Consider the following 18,749-nt stretch of genomic DNA (forward strand, 5'->3'; position numbering starts at 1 on the left):
TCTCTGTGCTAAAAAGTTTTTATCCAAAAATCATTATACACTTGCTTTCCATGGGTATGGCGTGAAATTGTACATTGGTGCATAATTTTCGCGCGCCTATGTTGAGACAAAGGAAATACTTGAGGACTTTTTTGATGCTTGAATTTGTAAACGTCTCGTTAACATGAAAAAATCGGGAGTGTGTTTCGGATTACAAATTATTATTCTCATTTGGGAATTGAACAAAGCATTTATATTTGATTTTTATTGACAATAATTTCAATATTAATTTTGATAAAACCCTTTGCGCGGCGAAAAAATGTTTTTATAATATTATGCATGAAAAGCACGATTACCAGGAGGATTACACTTGGTTGCTATTATCAGTCTCTTAAGTAACTTGCCACGATTTTATCGTGGAGGAGATCACTGTCGGGACCAATTCGTGCGGTATGTATTACAAAGCCATAAAACTGCAATAAACCAATTAAATTATCGATTGATAATGACACGGGAGTTATTCACGCATAACTGATTTACAACTGTTCCCATCTTAAGTGCATCAGTGCCATACAACGCGAACTGTGTAAACAATGAATCATGAGAATGATTCTTTTTCATTGACTTGATTCTGGTGATGATATTGATGATGATTAGAAATTGAATAGAATATTTTTTGAATGAAAATGTAGTTTTATAGCTGATTTTAGAAAGAATGAAATAAAATTATTTTAAGTCTATACAATGTTTAGTACATGTACACATATTGACCATTTTGTTTATACAAAAAAATGAACAGTTGGCCATGCACTCATCCACTCCAGACTCCCTATGGCCCAACCCCCTCTTTAGAGGTCATCCCGCTTAAGCAGCCAATTTTTCCGTTTCCCTTGACTGGCTGTTTAAAAGGTTTTGGACTGTATTGATATATAATCTAATCTATATATATTGATGGGTCTATTTTCTGATTTCAGCACCAGAGCTTAGGAAGGATACGCTTGACACATGGCTTCATACAGCTCAGCTTCTAACAGTATGTCCAGGATTCTGTCAATAAATTGTACTTTCTTCATGGTACTGCTTTTCTGCATAGTTCTATTCACTGATATAAGCTGATACATCCATTACTTACTAGATAGAGAATAAAGGTGAAATTTTGACCAACCTCAAGTATACAAACCATCTTAAATATGATCTTTAGCCAAATATTTGTTAAATATTTTTTGTTGGCAAAGTTTGATTTTTTTTTTTATGAAGTAGGTAGGCGAGATTTTTTATGTAAGTCAATAGCTTTAGACCAGTTGCCTCTACTCTACCTTTCAGCTGTCCCCCGACCAGATCTGCCTGCTGACTCTGCACAATATGGTGAACGTGTACACGGAGACTTTCACCAGCCCAGACGGGGGCTCAAACATGTCCCAGTGGCATTGGAAGCCTGAACAGGTCAATCAGAGGCTACTTCAGGTGGGTAGTAGATATATGTCAAAATAGGGTAAAATGACAGACTGTCATACAAAGAAGAAAATGTACAGTTGTAATTTCAACCACATCAATTTTGCACGTGCTAAACATAGTTGAGTTTTACTGTTCAAAATACAGATGGCAAATTCTTCCGTTGCTGACAACTTCTCCTGATGTATGAAGAAAAATAAGAATCTCCCATATGCCCCCCTTTGAAGGTATGCTGTTTTGCTGGATGTCGGTCTGTTTCATTTCCAATCAATAACTTGTGAATGGAGGGAACGAATGGCTTGATACTTCCCATGTGCATTGGCGTTAAACAGTAGATGGCCTTCATTGAAATTGAGGTCACAGGTCAAGGTCACTGTCACAATATGTGTAAAAATCGGTTCTGAATAATAACTGACAACGAATCTACTGATTTACGTGATACTTCACATGTCTATTGGCCTTGGACAGCACAGGTGGTTAGGGTGTGGCTATGATATTAATTAGTGAAAACATCATTTTGAATGATAAATAATATAATAAATGCAGTCTTTAAGACTGAAATCTTCACGGAGTAAAGGGCATCTTCCCTACAAAGTTCATGTACCTCGATACCATAATTCAATAAAACGTATGAAAAAATATTATTACCGTTTTTGTCGTTAAATTATGCATCAAGACTAACTGTCCAGCGTCGTTTGAAACCTTTGTTTACATACATTTCAACTAACTGACATTTTAATGTCATAAATACTGACCTGTTATCGTATGCTTATACTTTCCAAGGGGAAATAACTCGTCCGGAATTTTAACTGGGAATCCGCCACCTCAATACCGTAATACAGGCCAGGTTAAACATAGTGCAATGCAACCTAGCCAAAAATCGGTAACCAATCCTCAATATTCTTTCTGGATCAACCAGGTGTATACGTGTCTTTTACGGCTCTGAATTAAAATATTGTTTTTCACTTGGTTGATTGGGGTTTTGAATAGATAAATTGTGTTATTTATCTTTTTATTTTTCATTCGGATTAATTTGTGTGGATTTAATGGATTTTGTTTCATTTGTAAAAGGTAAGCCATGCTTGTTTTTATCGAACAATGGTTTATTTCTACAATGCTGGGTGTTTTCAGGCGCGAACGACCACGTGCAAAACGTGCTCTTCTAATACATTGCTAGAACGTGCAAAGCATGTTCTTCTAATGTGTTACGAGATCGTGCAAAGCGTGTTCTTCTATTGACAGATTGTTTATCATTTGCCATTGTGTGCAATAATGATTTTAACGTTCCGTGTGACAATCTAATTGATCGTCATTTTATTTTTCATCTGTTTTGAATTAAACTTTTGTTTAATTTATGATCTACGGCAGTATTATTATAATTTTCATTATGGTCAAATAATGATTTTATGTGCCGTATGATAATCTGGTCTGTGACCAGTTTATGGTTGAATATGCTTTGCTCTTGTTTTTCATATATTCCACTACATGATGGTCGCAGAAACAAGAGTGGATAAATACCCGGTGACTTCGCAGATCATGGATGATAGTTGCAGTATCAGTCACCGGGTATCGGGCACGATCACGACCGTACTATGCTAAGTCTCTTAGACAGTCGGTCAACATCAGACCATATGGCGACACCCGTCAGCCGGTCTTTGCCCGATGGCATTGGTCAAGGACATCGACCAATGCCGGACCATTTGGCATCCGCCATACTGTCATTATCCGGTGACAACACTGGTCATGATATGACCGGTACGTCACCGGGGACGTTGATCACAGACCATTGATTGACGTCTGACCGGCCGGTCCGGTCACCGGTCATGTCACCGGTCCGGTCATTGATCACCGGTCACCGGTCATGTCACCAGTCCGGTCCGGTCATTGATCACCGGTCCGGTCATGTCACCGGTCATGTCACCGGTCCGGTCATTGATCACCGGTCATGTCACCGGTCCGGTCACCGGTCATGTCACCAGTCCGGTCATGTCACCGGTCCGGTCATTGATCACCAGCCAACAGTCATCAGTTAGGCCTGCCACCGATAACACCAGTCACCGGTCAAGAAGAAGAACTCAGTCTTCTTCATTGAATTATTCTCCTATTCGTTGTCGAATACATCGTCTTCATCAAGGATTAGACATCAGACAAGCTCTTCTTCGTCGAGCAGTTCTCATCGTCGCGGCTCTCGTAAGCGATTACGTCGTCACTCACGGAGACGTTATTCTAGAAGATCTCGGTCTAATCGCAGCCGATCCACATCTCGGCCGATCCAGATCTCGACATCGCAGGAAACGAGGACGTCGTAAACCTTCACGTAGACATCAGCGGACTTCATTGAGCACAACAGGATAGTTATCGAACATACCTCTCCTTCATTGAGCAGTTCTCGGCGTTGATACGCTCGTAAGCGATCACGTCAATGCTCACGGAGACAATATTGTAGAAGACAATATTTCCAGCGTAGCCGAACAATATTTCGCAGTTATATGGATGTCGCCACTTCTCACGTAGGCGTTAATGAACCTACTGGTCATATCGACGTTCTCCATTTTATTCCTTTAGGAATATCATGTCTCCATTCCACGTGTGATGGTTTTTCTTATGGCATCCACACGTGGTGCAGTCACCGAGCCGTAGTTGTATACGAACACTAGTTCGTTTAACTTTCAGGCTTCGGGATAAGCTGTTCTTTTCTCCACTACGACTACAAGGACACTTATGCCTATTAATACTGATAATCTACTGTTGTTTTCCGGTTAACATTATCAGATGACTTCGTGGATGGTCATTCTTCTGCACCAGATATTTCCATTCTGACGCAGTTATATTATACCGGTCCCGATCACCGGACATCGGTCACCATTCATTGGTCATATCACCGATCACTGATCACCGGTCAGAATAAGTGATGTCTCATCGCCATCGGATTGGATTTTTTTTGGCACGATCTTCTTTTCCGAGCAGTGCTTGACATTGATATCAGACCATATGGATTCCACCATTTTTCGGTCTTTAACTGGTAACGTCACCGGTCATATTATGACTGGTCCGTTCACCTGGCTACAGTTACCGGTCATTGACCGGTCCGGTTCGGTCACCAGTTACCAATTACCGGTATTCCACTGTGTTTTCATCGGTCAATTTTTAGTATCACGGGTATCGTATACATTACCTAGTTGTATACCCCTGGCTATGATTGTATTAAATATAGGGATGTCAACGAATCTCCGAATATCCGAATATTCGGTCCCGGGCCGAATATTCGGATACTATTTTCCGAATCGAATATTCGGAAGAAAAAATAAAAAATCGAGTAATTTCAAAGACTTTGAATTCGTAAAATTTGCTTCAAACATTGTCAAAAAAGGTGTTCCCCGTGTCATAATGTTTATTCCGGTTGGCGCGATAATGCGTCCCTATGGTGATGACAGTATACCGGTCATAAATCCCGCTAACAAAGCCAGACACTTTGTGTCAAAATTTGTCTGCAATCAAAACACCGACCTGCACTTGATCCAATGACTCGAATTACATTTAAAATTATCAAAGATTAAATGAGTAAAGGAAAAGCTAACTTTGTGTAAAAAACAAATAAGACCGTATGGCAATTAAAACACCGACCCGTCTTGATCTAATAACTCGAATTACATTTAAAATGATCAAAGATTAAATGAGTAAAGAAAGAGCCGACTTGGTGTGAAAAACAAAACAGATCGTATGGTTATAATCACGTTGTCCAATCAAAAAAGCTTTTATTAAATAATTTACTCAACCTCTTATGAGTATTTGCGTATCGTATGGTTCAAACATTAATTAATTACTCAATATTCAATCAGGTATTATACTTAAAGAAATGTTTTTGGTATTGCACCCTCATTTAATTGAAATATTATAATTTTTACACGCATAAAGTAAATATCTGTCCAAGCAAAATGCCACATACGCCTTCCGCTGCTTGGAAGTATTTCACGACATCATCCGATAAGAAGTCGCCGATCCAAGTGTCTTTTAAACGTGGCAACTTTAAAAGACTGACTGTTTAGTCTGTTTAACAGGTTTAAAGTGTGTTGTGGCTATGTACATAATTCGTTTAAGTTCAGCTTTAATTATATGTAGATATAACTGTTTTGTCATGTAATTATTTTGACGTCATGTAATATTATGTTTCTCGTTCTATTGTTGATGTACGATATTAATAGTTTAAAAACAGTTTTTGTCATTCAATTTTAACAATAAAAACTTTAAAAGTAATCAACAAAATCAGCTTCGAATTAGCGACGGCAACGCTGTGTCAATATTTAGTCACTTCCGGTGAACTTCCGGTAAAAACGAAAGTAGAAATCATGGAGTAATGGTACGGTAAACAAAGTTGACTTTTTTCCAACAGACGTTGACCAAATATCCGAATATTCGTTCGGAAGGGTGACCGAATATTCGAATACCAAAATCGGTATTCGTTTCCATCCCTAATTAAATACTATATTTTATGGATTCAACAATCTACATGACTTTTTGTGTTTTTCAATACTGATGTTCTACTGGCGAAGGTTACCAAATCATGCTATATCTGTTATTTGTACTTCTATCTCAACCGGCTACATGCAGACTACTGGTCTTGCAGATAGATCGGCTGAAGTCGGCTCGGAGACTAGCATTGAGGTCGAACATTACTATTTGACCTCTATTAATTTATGTTCGAGACCCGAAGGATGAATTGTTTTAACTGCCTTTACCTGTCAGCTACAGACTTTGCAGTCAGTGTCACGGAACAGTTGGGACACATTAATGACGCTAGCAGGATTAGCAAGACGACATTTTGTATCGACTTCTGCTTTTCTATTGCTCCTACGACAGTGCATATTTTCAAGCTACTGGAATCAACAAGAGTTCTGATACATAGATTGACCGCATAGCGGCTACAGTCTTGTAGATGGCTAAGGACCTATTGAACTCAGATCTTAGATCCTAGGATCTGGAGGGACCTCATCTTAAAGTTATTCTTTTATTACACTTCTGGCCATAACAGGCCGTCTTCCTATAACTGGTCGTATTCCTTTCGGAATTCGTCCCGGTTAGAAGTCTTGAAGTAAATGGATTAATCAAGTCAGAATTTAAGACTTCCATGCATTCTACCGGCAAGCGTGGACCCGCTTAAGGTTACTCCTAGGGTTTTCACCTTTTTTCTGCCATCACACCTCCGATTCCGGAGGTACCACTGTCAATCATATTTCCGTACTTCGCAAATCGATGACTTCGCGACCTGTATTATCCAGGATTTTAAAGGCGCCTGTTATTGGTTCAAGAAGAGGCTATATTCTGTAGATAGGTCATAAACTTATAAGTGTTAAACACTGTCCTATTCTACCAATTTTCAAGTGTGTTTGGAGTGGGAAAGTTCGGCTTGCCGTGGTTTCTTTGCCCACCCATCCTTGACAAATGGTTCCGGTCACCGGTCGGTATTTACCGGTCCGGTCACCGGTCCTTCTGCTGAGACGTTTTTTCTTACGTCCGTTTCAGCTTTATTTTTAAGATAATTGTATTAATCTCGGGATTATTCAATGCCACAGATTTCCATCTTTTTGTCATTATTTACCACTATTCAGTGGTGTCTAGACTAGAAGATTATCTTGGCAAGAATATAGTTTATTCTACCACAACCTTCCTTACATCTTATACAGATGTGAGCAGAGAAGGTTATGGACGATCACATAGAACAACGTATCTTGATTTTCTCAATTATGTGGTATCCTAATGAATATCACCTGCACATCTACATCTTGAAAAGCGAATTCTTTTTAGCTGTTTTTCATTTACAAAACATTTTCAAGATTCCTTTGTGATGGTTTCAACTATCAAACATCGGTCGTGGTTTACTTACAGACACGGAGGTGATCATATTTTCACGCCTTGTAACTGGAAATCAGGAACTTATTCGTTCTTTGCAAGAACAACAAATTTTCTCTATCGTCTTACTCATACCAGGTCGTCTCAACGCCCTGTTGGACGTTTTGTCCTGCATTTCTTTCTTTCGAATTATTTTTCCGTTGGGTTCAAATAATGTAATTGTGCATGCGCGGCAGTGAAGTTGCATGATGTACATAGTATATCAAAGAATGTTGTTTATCATCAAACGCTAGTAATTAGCGTTATGCGATCGTATATCGCAGTGTTTACCGGTATGCTGAACAATGTCAATAATGCAGTTCACAGAAATCGATCCAGCAGGGTGTGCGATTGTTATACATTCGTCCATTGACATAAACTGGAATATCTTGCCTTTTTGGTGAGTTTTTGCAATAACTGAGTTTTTGCCATAATTTCATGCAATAAACTTAATGAACCATGGGATTATGGTTCTACGACCTTTAAAGTCTCCTGTACAATTATTTTCAGGGAACTTCTTCACAGGTCAAATATCATATCTCAGAGAGACATATTTTTACTGATCCAAACATGTGCCACTACATGTCTGGCCATTAATAACTTTTAGTTATCTCTACAGAAGAACGTTTTTCTGTTAGAGTTTCAATCCTTGTTACTTGTGCAAGGATAATTCCATCAGAACTGTATAAAGGTTCTATGGAAATTCATTTTTGACTGGGTATTCGAGAGCATAGTTATTACTTTAATCACTCTGCTAGATACATAGAGGTTTTTCTCATTTTTTTCTTGATGATAAGAAATTTGTTCTTTTCTTCATCAAAGGATAGAGATTATGCTTTCTTATACCTTGTTTTGTGTAAGTCATCGCAACTCTGTGCTGTCTTACCTATTTTGGAACTGATCCAAACTATGGAACGTCAACACTATGTTTTTCGTTCCTTTACCTTCTTAAGCGGTTTTGACGTTACATGTTGGAAGGCTTAATGAGCTCCCTATGAACCTTTTTCATCAGGCTTATTAACAGTTCCAATATATTTTAAGACGGTTTTCCTTCTTATTATGGCTTTTACCATACGGAGAAGTGAAATTCATGCTTTTTCTGTTGAATACGACCAATTCCAGTTGGATCTATTGTCGTTTTCACTTTGTTGTGTCAGCCAGGATTCCTTGCTTAATATCAAGTCCTCTATATGGCTTCTGCCTTCAAGTTTCCAAGTTTTTCTTAAACTGGTAGTCATGAAGATGAGGATAAACTTCTTTGGGCAATCAGGGCTTTGAAGTTCTATCTCAGCAGTGTTAGTTGGAAGTCCATTCGAGGTTCTCTAAAGACACTCTTCATTTCCCCAAAAAGGGGGGGAGATGTGTCTGCGGCTTCTATTTCTCGGGGTTAGACCTCGACTAAGGAAGTTACTCTTATCCTATCTAAGGATTCATTCCTTTTTAGGATCTGACCGCATGAATTAAGAGCTCTGTCTGTTTTGTGGGCATATATTAATCACACCCCACTTTTTGACGTGCTCTAAGCTGTTTACTGGAGGAATCCGACCACCTTTGTCATCTTTTTATCTACGTTTTCTGAAGTGCCAACAATACAATTTGTATATGTTTGGGCTTATTGTGGTTTCACTAACGGTAGTGTCTTCTTTACGACATAGACATATTACTCTGTCCGAGAAGTCATAATTAATACCGTTTTAACAAAGATTACTTGATATCATTAGCTGATAACCCTGTTTATGGGTTCTACTGTGTTGGGAAAATATATACGAACCTTTCCACCGCAGCTGCAAAATCAGCATACGATAACAGGTCAGTATTTATGACATTAAAACAAATTTTTTAAATAAAATTCATTTTAATTATTAAATACTTACCTGTTATCGGTAAGTCCCACCTCCCACCCCACTATTCGATAAATATTTTTGTATATATATTGAAAGAATATTGAGGATTGGTTACCGATTTTTGGCTAGGTTGCATTGCACTATGTTTAACCTGGCCTGTATTACGGTATTGAGGTGGCGGATTCCCAGTTAAAATTCCGGATGAGTTATTTCCCCTTGGAAAGTATAAGCATACGATAACAGGTAAGTACTTAATAATTAAAATGAATTTTATTTAAAAAATTTGTTTTAAACAAACGAGTGAATTCATTGGTCCAATGCGGAGGTGTGTCTTTACAACTGGAGATTTCATTCATAAAGACTGCATGATCATTGTCAACTGGGTCATGCGAGTTGTGTATTGTGTTATTTCTTAAAAGTTGACCCAGCATTTGTAAAAATATTGCAAGACATATACATTTCCAAAAAGGAAATTCATTTCTGCGTTGAATAAGACCGAGATCATGAAAATCGCTGCACTATTGATGAAGATATGGCAGTTCAAAGCGATGCATCCCGTTTTGGGGTGATTTTGAGTTGCATACCTTGTTATATATATATATTTGATAGTGAATTTTTTTTGAATGTGAAAATCATGTCCAACTGATAACTTGTGCGCGGATTTACCGATCAACCTGATTTGTCACTGATACATTTGCCTCGCACAATTTCCATGGGTAACTAAGGGATGACTCCACTATTGCTCCTGATACATTGCCATATGTTTTAATATCATAAATACATACCTGCTATCCCTAGCTATACCTTTTCAAGGTGGGTTAGCTACTCCAGAAATCTTCAAGCGCCGGGAATCGGCCACCTCTCTAGCTGAAAACAGATCAGGTTAATCATAGTATAATGTAACCTAACCGGAAATCAAAAACCGCAACTCATCTTCCTTTTCTGGAGAACGCTGAGACAGACCGCCATTTTTCTGCTCCTGTGGAATTTGGTGTTTTCTTTCATTTCTGCGCGGTGTTTTGGGTTTACGATTTGATAAATTACATAATTTGTCATTTCTGCTGTTTTCAGAAATATTTTCTCTTTAAACTTCTTGTAAATATTGTTATTTTCAGATTTTGCCGGGTTTTTTTACGGGCTCGTGCACTTGTGCACTTGCCTTCGTGGTTAAGTAAAAAAGGATTGACTATATTTTGTACAGTTTATATACCGTGTTTAACGGTTTTATTCATCATAATTGTCACTAAATATTGTTTCTTGCTTAGATTCCTTTCTATTTTCTATTTGCAGAAATTACAATGAGTTTTCAACTACGTGGGGTTTGTGGTCACTTAAAAGCAATGTGGGATAACCACAACACTTGTTTATCCTGCACTGTATGGTTGAACATAAATGTTCTATTTGTAGTTCATGGGACGACAACATTTTGCAAAAAGCAATACGTCGCAGAAGGTTTTGAGCAGGAAACGACCAGTTGAACCTTCACCATATGGTTTATGCCCAGTGACTTAACAGACATCAGATGATAAATTGCAGCATCAGTTACCTAGTATCAGGCAAGATGGCGATTGTACTTTACCATCGGAAAGTTGATCAACATCAGACCATATGGCGACAACCGTCAGCCGGTCTTTGCCTGATGGCATTGGTCAAGGACATCAACCAATGCCAGACCAATTGACACCCAACATACGGTCATCCGGTGACAACGCTGGTCATGTCATGACCGGTACGTCACCGGGTACCGGACGGGGCACCGGTCACTGTGGACCGGTCAGGTCACCAGTCCAGAGCACCGGGGACTGGTCTGGTCCAAGACACCGGCGACCGGTCCGGGCACGGGTCCAATGCACTGTTCACCAGGGACATCACCGGTCCGACCCACCGGTCACCGGTCATCTGTTACTGATGTCAACGGTCCGTACTACCGGTCACCAGTCAATACTACCAGTCACTGGTCACCAGTTAATACTACCAGTCATCTTGGACCGGTCTGGTCACCCGGCAAGGGGTACCAGTCACCAGGCAAGGGGTACCGGACACCGGTCAACATGCACTGATCATTAACCGGTCAACAGTTGCCAGTCACCGGTCAATGATCAGAAACAGACGTTCTCCTTCATTGGACTATTCCACATCTTCGTCGTCGAATGCATATTCGTCGATGACTAGTTCCAACTATAGAGGTAGACTTCGGACACGCTCTTATTCATCGAGCAGTCCTCATTCCCGTCATCGTTATGATCATAATCGATCATCACGGAAAAGATATTCGAGGAGACGTCATTCCCGTCATAGCCGTTCTAGCTCTCGGCATCACAGGAATAAAGGTCGTAGACTAGCTTCACGGAAGCATTGTCGTTCCGACTTTCATGACCGGCCACATTACTATCCTATTTCTGATTGTAATGTCTCCATACCCTATGCACCAGTTTCCAATAATTTTCTCTATTTCTGGTTTTAATTATCAGTGTGTCGACTTTGCGGATAGTCATTCTTCGTTACCAGAGAATCATCATTTGCTGCAGGATAATCCTATCATTCCTACCACTGTTTCTATGGATTCTTTGCACACCTCTGGCGTTGTTGACAGTGAGCATGATCCGGATGCAGATTATGATACTGATCAGTATTTAGCACCCATTCATCAGATAAACGAAGAGTATTGTTCACAACCTGTGGAGGTGTCTGCTAATTCGACCATCTCGGTCACTGAGCAGTTGGTTCGTACATTTGATCTTTACAGTGTTACTTAGGCGAGTTCCCGCCGTGATACACTTCTTCCGATTGGTGCTTCAGTTTTATCTGTGTTTCAGTCGTTGGAATCAATCAATGAAACGATTCCTAAATGAGGTGAGATATGGAGAGTACCTAAAGATTTCTCAGAATCAAAAACTCAGGAACGTACTCGAAGCTATAAGCCTCCAGTACCTGATCCGAATTCTGGTTTAGATTTCTCTAAATTACCGATTCAGGATCCTGACATGAATAAACTGTTGCTTACCATACCTAGTTCTTCAACATCAGTTTCGGTTCCTTATTCCATCTTAGAACAATGGGAAGGAAGAGAGAGAAGAGCGTTAGGTCTATCTAACCAAATAGACTTAATGCTAGCAACTATCTTGCGCCTTGTTTGTGATTGGTCAGATTCGGTTCCGGATGAACTTCGGGATTTATTGATACATTTATCCCGAATGACATTGAACCCTGCTAAAGATAACAAACCTCAGCTAGATAAGAGAAATTTCAAACCTCTTGTCGGCAGGGGCGGGCCTCCTTCTTATCAGCCCTAGGAAACAACCCTTTCTACCACCATCTCCACCGATGCCGGAAATATCAGTAGGAGCCAGACATGTACATTTTTCAAATCGATGGCTTCAAATAACCTCGGACGCTTGGGTTCATTCTCTTGTTGCAAAAGGCCTGACTTTTCAATTTGAGAACAAACCTCCTCTTACACGTGTCCCCATAGAACTGGTATCTCTGCATCCTCATATTCCAGAGTCCATTCGTGTTCTTCTGGAAAAACAGGCGGTAGAAAGGGTACAAGATCCATATTCTCCAGGATTTTACAGTCGTCTTTTTCTTGTTCAAAAGAAAAATGGTTCCTGGAGACCAGTAATAGACTTAAAAGCCTTCAACATGTATCTACTCAAACCAACTTTCAAAATGGAGACTCCATCCTACATACGGGACTCCATCAAACCCCTACACTGGGGAGTGTCCTTGGACTTGGAAGATGCATACTTCCATGTTCCTATACATCCCAACTACCGTAAGTACCTGCGATTCGCCTTTCAAGGCCAGGTCTACCAGTTCGAGAGATGCCATTTGGGTTGGCAACGGCTCCACTAGTCTTTACCAAGATAATGGCTGCGGTCGGAGCACACCTGAGGGTGCAGGGTATTCTTCTCCAATATTTCGACGACTGGCTGTTGCACCAGCTCGATCGTCAATTGCTTCTGCATCACCTAGAATTCTCTTGGAAGGAACTCCTATTCTTAGGTCTCCTTCTAAATGCGGACAAGTCAGATCTCATTCCTTCTCAAGATTTCACTTTCGTGGGAATTAATTTTTTAACTCAGGTCAATCGGGTCAGAGTTTCACGTCAACGTATATCAGACCTTCTGCTGAAAGTCAAATGGGTTTTGTCCCAATCTCATATAACAGCTCAAGAATTCCTCTCTCTCAACGGTATCCTGAGCTCAGTAGCAGACATTGTGCAGTTGGGACGTCTGTTCCTTCGTCCTCTTACGCAATACCTCTCAGCATGTTGGAAATGGTCTCCAAACAATCTGTTTACAAAGATTCCAATTTGTCCAGAATTAGTACCTCATCTTCTGTGGTGGCTTGACGAGGACAATCTCTTGGCAGAAGTACCCCTTCTTCCTCCGCAACCTTGTTTATTTCTAATTACGGATGCGAGCAAGGAAGGGTGGGGTGCTCATCTGGAACCACTCAGTCTGATAATTTCAGGGTCGTGGTCTTATCAGGAGTCACAACTACATATCAACAATCTAGAAATGCGAGCAGTTTTTCTAGCAGTATCTCATTTCCAATCACGTCTTCGAGACTTGTGTGTGATGGTGTCAACAGACAACACGTCAGTTGTGAATTACATCCAGGCACAGTGGGGAACACATTCTCACTCCCTGTATCTGGAAACCAAGGAATTACTTCATTGCAAGATGCTCAATATTTCTCTTCTGGCCAAATATATTCCAGGTCGCCTCAACGCCCTGGTGGATGGGTTGTCCTGCAAACACCAGTTACTACCATCAGAGTGGACACTTCATCAAGAAGTGACCAATCAGATCTTTCTCATTTTCGGTTATCCTCCGGTCGATCTATTTGCGACCAGACACAACCACAGGCTTCCACTGTATGTGAGTCCAGTGTACGATCCAGCAGCGTGGGCAGTAGACTATCTTTTTGATGATAAGAAACTTTCTCTTAGTTCCATCAAAGGATACAGATTTATGATTTCGCATACTTTGGCCTTTACTAAGTCATCACAAGTATGTGCTGATCCAGCAATTTCGGAACTTATTCGAGCTATGGAACTCAAACATCCTGTTTCTCGTACACTTGCACCTAAATGGGATTTAGCTTGTGTGTTAGGTTCGCTTATCAAGGCTCCCTATGAACCTCTTGATCAGGCTTCTATACAGTTCCTAACTTGGAAAACCATGTTTCTGCTTACTATGGCTTCAGCCAAACGTAGAAGTGAAATTCATGCTCTGTCTATCGAGGATGGTCATCTTCGTTTTGATTCCTCAGATGGATCTGTTACTTTGTTAAGTCAACCAGGATTCCTTGCTAAAAATCAACTCCCCTCTATGGCTTCTAAACCTTTCAAAGTTCCAAGTATTTCTAGGACATGATGATGATGAGAGACTTCTTTGCCCAGTCAGGGCTTTAAAGATTTATATTAAAAGAGTTAAGTCTATTCAAGGTTCTCGTAAGAGACTTTTCATTCCGTTAAAAGTGGGGGTGTCTGCCGCTTCTATTTTTGCTGGGTAGCCTCGACCATAAGGAAGGCTTACTCTTCTCTGTCATTTAGGGATTTATCCCTGTTTAAGATTAGACCGCATGAATTAATAGCTCTTTCGGCTTCGTGGGCGTATATTAATAATGTTCCACTTTCTGAAGTGCTTCAAGCTGCCTTCTGGAGGAATCCGACCACTTTTTCCTCATTCTTTCTTCGTTCTCTTGAGTGTCAACAAGACAATTTACATATGTTGGCCTTGTTGTGGCTCAAACTGTAGTTTCTTCCATGTCGTAATGTGCTGGCGCTATCCAGAAATAAGTACAATACTGTACTAATGAAGATTACATGAGGACATTGTTCTACTATCTCTGGCTGAAAAACCTGTTATGGGTTTTGCTGTGATAGGAAAATATATACGAACCTTCCCGCCTCAGCTACAAAATCAGCTAGGGATAGCAGGTATGTATTTATGATATTAAAACAAATTTTCTAAAATAAAATTCATTTTAATTATTAAATACTTACCTGCTATCGGTAAGTCCCACCTCCCTCCCCACTCATCGATTAATATTTTCATAATTAAGTTGAAAATGAAGATGAGTTGCGGTTCTTGATTTCCGGTTAGGTTACATTATACTATGATTAACCTGATCTGTTTTCAGCTAGAGAGGTGGCAGATTCCCGGCGCTTGAAGATTTCTGGAGTAGCTAACCCACCTTGTAAAGGTATAGCTAGGGATAGCAGGTAAGTATTTAATATTTAAATGAATTTTATTTTAGAAAATTTGTATTGGCGTTGGTCATTATAAGACTAAAGGGTGTGTGATAATTCCTTATATTCTCAACCCATTTACTATAACGATGATTTAGCAGAAGTGCATAATTCTGTGTCAACTAAAAACTTATTTCAGTGGCTAAGTCACACTAATTTGATAAGATTAACACTTATGGTCAGTTTTGTTGCAAAAAATCCTGTGTCAAGGCCCTGGTTGGCGAGGCGGGGGTGGCATCTGTCTCAGACCGCAGAGCTCTTGTTTTGCTTTTCTATTTTTTTAGCTCACCTGATTGCTCAGGTGAGCTTTTGTGACCAGTCTTTGTCTGTTGTATGTCCGTCCGTCCATCCATCCGTTAACATTTGCTAGTAAACACTCTAGAGGCCACATTTCTTGTCCCATCTTCATGAAACTTGGTCAGAAGCTTTGTCCCAATGAAATCTCGGCCGAGTTCGAATCTGGGTTATGCCGTATCAAAAACTAGGTCACTAGGTAAAAAAAAAACCAACCTTGTAAACACTGTAGAAGTCACATTTCATCCCCAATCTTCATGTAACTTTGTCAAAATGTTTGTCTTAATGATATCTTGGTTGAGTTCAAAAGTGGTTCCGATCCGTTGAAAAACATGGCCTTCAGTGGGCGGGGCAGTTTTCCTAATTTGGCTATAGAGAAACCTGGTAAACACTCTAAAAGTCACAATTTTTGCCCAATCATCATGAAAGTTGGTCAAAACATTGGTTCAATTGATGTCTCAGACGAGTTCGAAAATGATCGAGATTGATGAAAAAACATGGCTGCCAGTGGGCGGGGCATTTTTCTCTATATGTATATAGTGGCAGTTTTCCCTATTTGGCTATAGAGAAACCTTGTAAACACTCTAGAAGTCACAAGTTTTGGCCAATCATCATGAAAGTTTGTCAAAACATTGGTTCAATTGATGTCTCAGATGAGTTCGAAAATGGTCCAGATTGGTGAAAAAACATGGCTGCCAGTGGGCGGGGCATTTTTCTCTATATGTATATAGTGAAAACATGTGAACACTCTCTAAGTCACATTTTTGGCCCAATTTTCATGAAATTTGGTCAGAACATTTGTTTCTTTGATATGAGAGTTGGGTTAAAAAATGGTTCCGGTCGGTTGAATAACATTGCTTCTGAGGGGGGGGGGGGAGTTTTCTTATATTTATACATAGTAAAAAAAGCTTGTGAACACTAGAAGTAACATTTTTTGCCCAATCATCATGAAACTTGGTGAAAAGATTGGTGTTATATATATCACATAATGAATGCCATAATTATTGCCCTTAGATTGTCCAAATTTTCATTATATTATACAAAATCCTTGTAAACACTCTAGAGGTCACAATTTTGTTTAAGATTTTATGAATCTTGGTCATAATATTTATTTTTGTAAGCAAAGTTTGATGTTTGGTAAGGGAGGTGGTCAACTCAAAATAAAGGTCACCAGGTCAAATCTTACAAAAACAAAAACACTCCATATGCCAGAGTTTTGGTTCAATAATAATGAAACTTGACCAGGATGTTTGTCTGGACAATATCTAGGTCATGTTTGACGTTTGGTATAGATTGAATGAACCGACTCCTCTCAGGTGAGCGAACTAGGGCCATCTTGGCCCTCTTGTATATACTTTACACATTGTTTGATTAAACAATGTATTTCGTTTTTTCACAATTTTGTCAAACCAGTTTTCTATGCATGTACTGAAAGTCATTGTGTTGTCAGAGGCTGCACTTATGACCCGTACTTCAGGAAGGTCGATAACAATGTTTATCTCAGTAACATCTTTGTCATGTTTTTAATGGGTCACATGCACATCAAAAACTAGGTCATCAGGTCCAATCTTAGAAAAACCTTGTTATCATCCTAGTCGCCACTAGTATGACTCAGTCTTGATGAAACTTGGGAAGAATGTTTATCTTGACATTTTTATGCCCCCGGTAGGAGGGCATATAGTGATCGGACTGTCCGTCCGTGTTTCCGTCACACTGCATTTAGGTTTCGAAAATTGCTCATAACGTCTATGTCCCTTGAGATGTAACCTTCATATTTGGTATGCATGTGTATATGGACAAGGCCTTTCCATACACACAAAAATGTTGACCCCTGTGACCTCGACGTTGAACTTAGGTTCTGTGTTTAGGTTTCGAAATCTGCGTCTAGGTTTTCGAAAAATGCTCATTACTTCTATGTCCCTTGAGATATTACCTTCATATTTGGTATTCATGTGTATATAGACAAGGCCTTTCCATGCGCACACAAATTTTGACTCCTGTCACCTTGACCTTGAACTTAGGGTTCGTGTTTAGGTTTCGAAATCTGCGTTTCTGTTTTGAAAAAAGCTTATAACTTCTATCAAGTGTTTATAGGGGCATAAGTCATCCTATGGTGACAGCTCCTGTTCTAGGCCAACTTTTAAAATAGAACATGTGCATTCAAAAACTAGGTCACCAGATCAAATATTGTACAAAGCTTGTTACTACTGTATAGGTCACATTTATAACTAAATCGGGATTGAACCATTGAAGTCAGAATATTTATCTGGACAATATCTTGGCTAAGTGAATCTGGGTCATGTGTGTCCAAAAACAAGCTCGCCGGGTCAAATCTTAGAAAAACCTTGTTACCACTCTAGAGGTTAAAATAAGGACTAATTCTTGAAGAAAGTAGTTTAACTGTTTATCTTATTAATATCAGGGCTGTGTGTGAATCTGGGTCAAGTGGGGTTAAATATTATGTCACCAGGTCAAGTGTCCAACAACTGGTGCATAATAAACTCAGGTGAGCGCTTCAGGGCCATTATTGTCTTCTTGTTGTGTTTACAGGATCTGATGCATATTGTGAAAAGCAACAAGAACATTGAGAATTCCCTGGCCTGTGCAAAGTGGATGGTCAACAAACTGCCATTGGGTAATACTGCTTTCTCAATGTACTTGACTGTTGCCTAGGTAATGAGTGTATGCAGTTTTCAGACTTAAAACTATTTTTTTTTTAATGAGGTCAAATCTTACAAAAATGTTTTTACAATTCAAGAGGCCACTTTTATGGCTAAATCTTAATGAATCATAGAATGTATATCTTGACAAAACCTAGTTCAAGTTTATATCTTGATCATGTTTGTCCAAAATCTAGATCAGCATGTCAAATCATAGAAAAATCGTGTTACCACTCTAGATGCCAAATGTATGACTCTGTCTGAATCAAACTTGGTCAGAATCATAATAATAGACATTGTAATGTGTGTTTTTATCCCCCGCCATAGGCGTAGGGATATTGTTTTGGCGTTGTCCATCCCTCCGTCCATCCG

The 18,749-nt window shown here is 39.6% G+C and overlaps 1 protein-coding gene across 1 annotated transcript in view; it reads left to right on the forward strand.

Annotated features, from left to right (window-relative positions):
• The window catches only part of LOC127871812 (kinetochore-associated protein 1-like), a 191,347-nt gene that overhangs the window by 132,870 nt on the left and 39,728 nt on the right, over positions 1-18,749 (forward strand). The window contains exons 47-49 of the mRNA XM_052415014.1: positions 954-1,012; positions 1,303-1,443; positions 18,268-18,352. Of these exons, the coding sequence (XP_052270974.1) occupies positions 954-1,012; positions 1,303-1,443; positions 18,268-18,352 (285 nt within the window). The remainder of the gene's footprint in view (positions 1-953; positions 1,013-1,302; positions 1,444-18,267; positions 18,353-18,749) is intronic.

This window comes from Dreissena polymorpha, chromosome 3 (assembly GCF_020536995.1).
Source record: "Dreissena polymorpha isolate Duluth1 chromosome 3, UMN_Dpol_1.0, whole genome shotgun sequence".
NCBI classification, from domain to species: Eukaryota; Metazoa; Mollusca; class Bivalvia; order Myida; family Dreissenidae; genus Dreissena; species Dreissena polymorpha.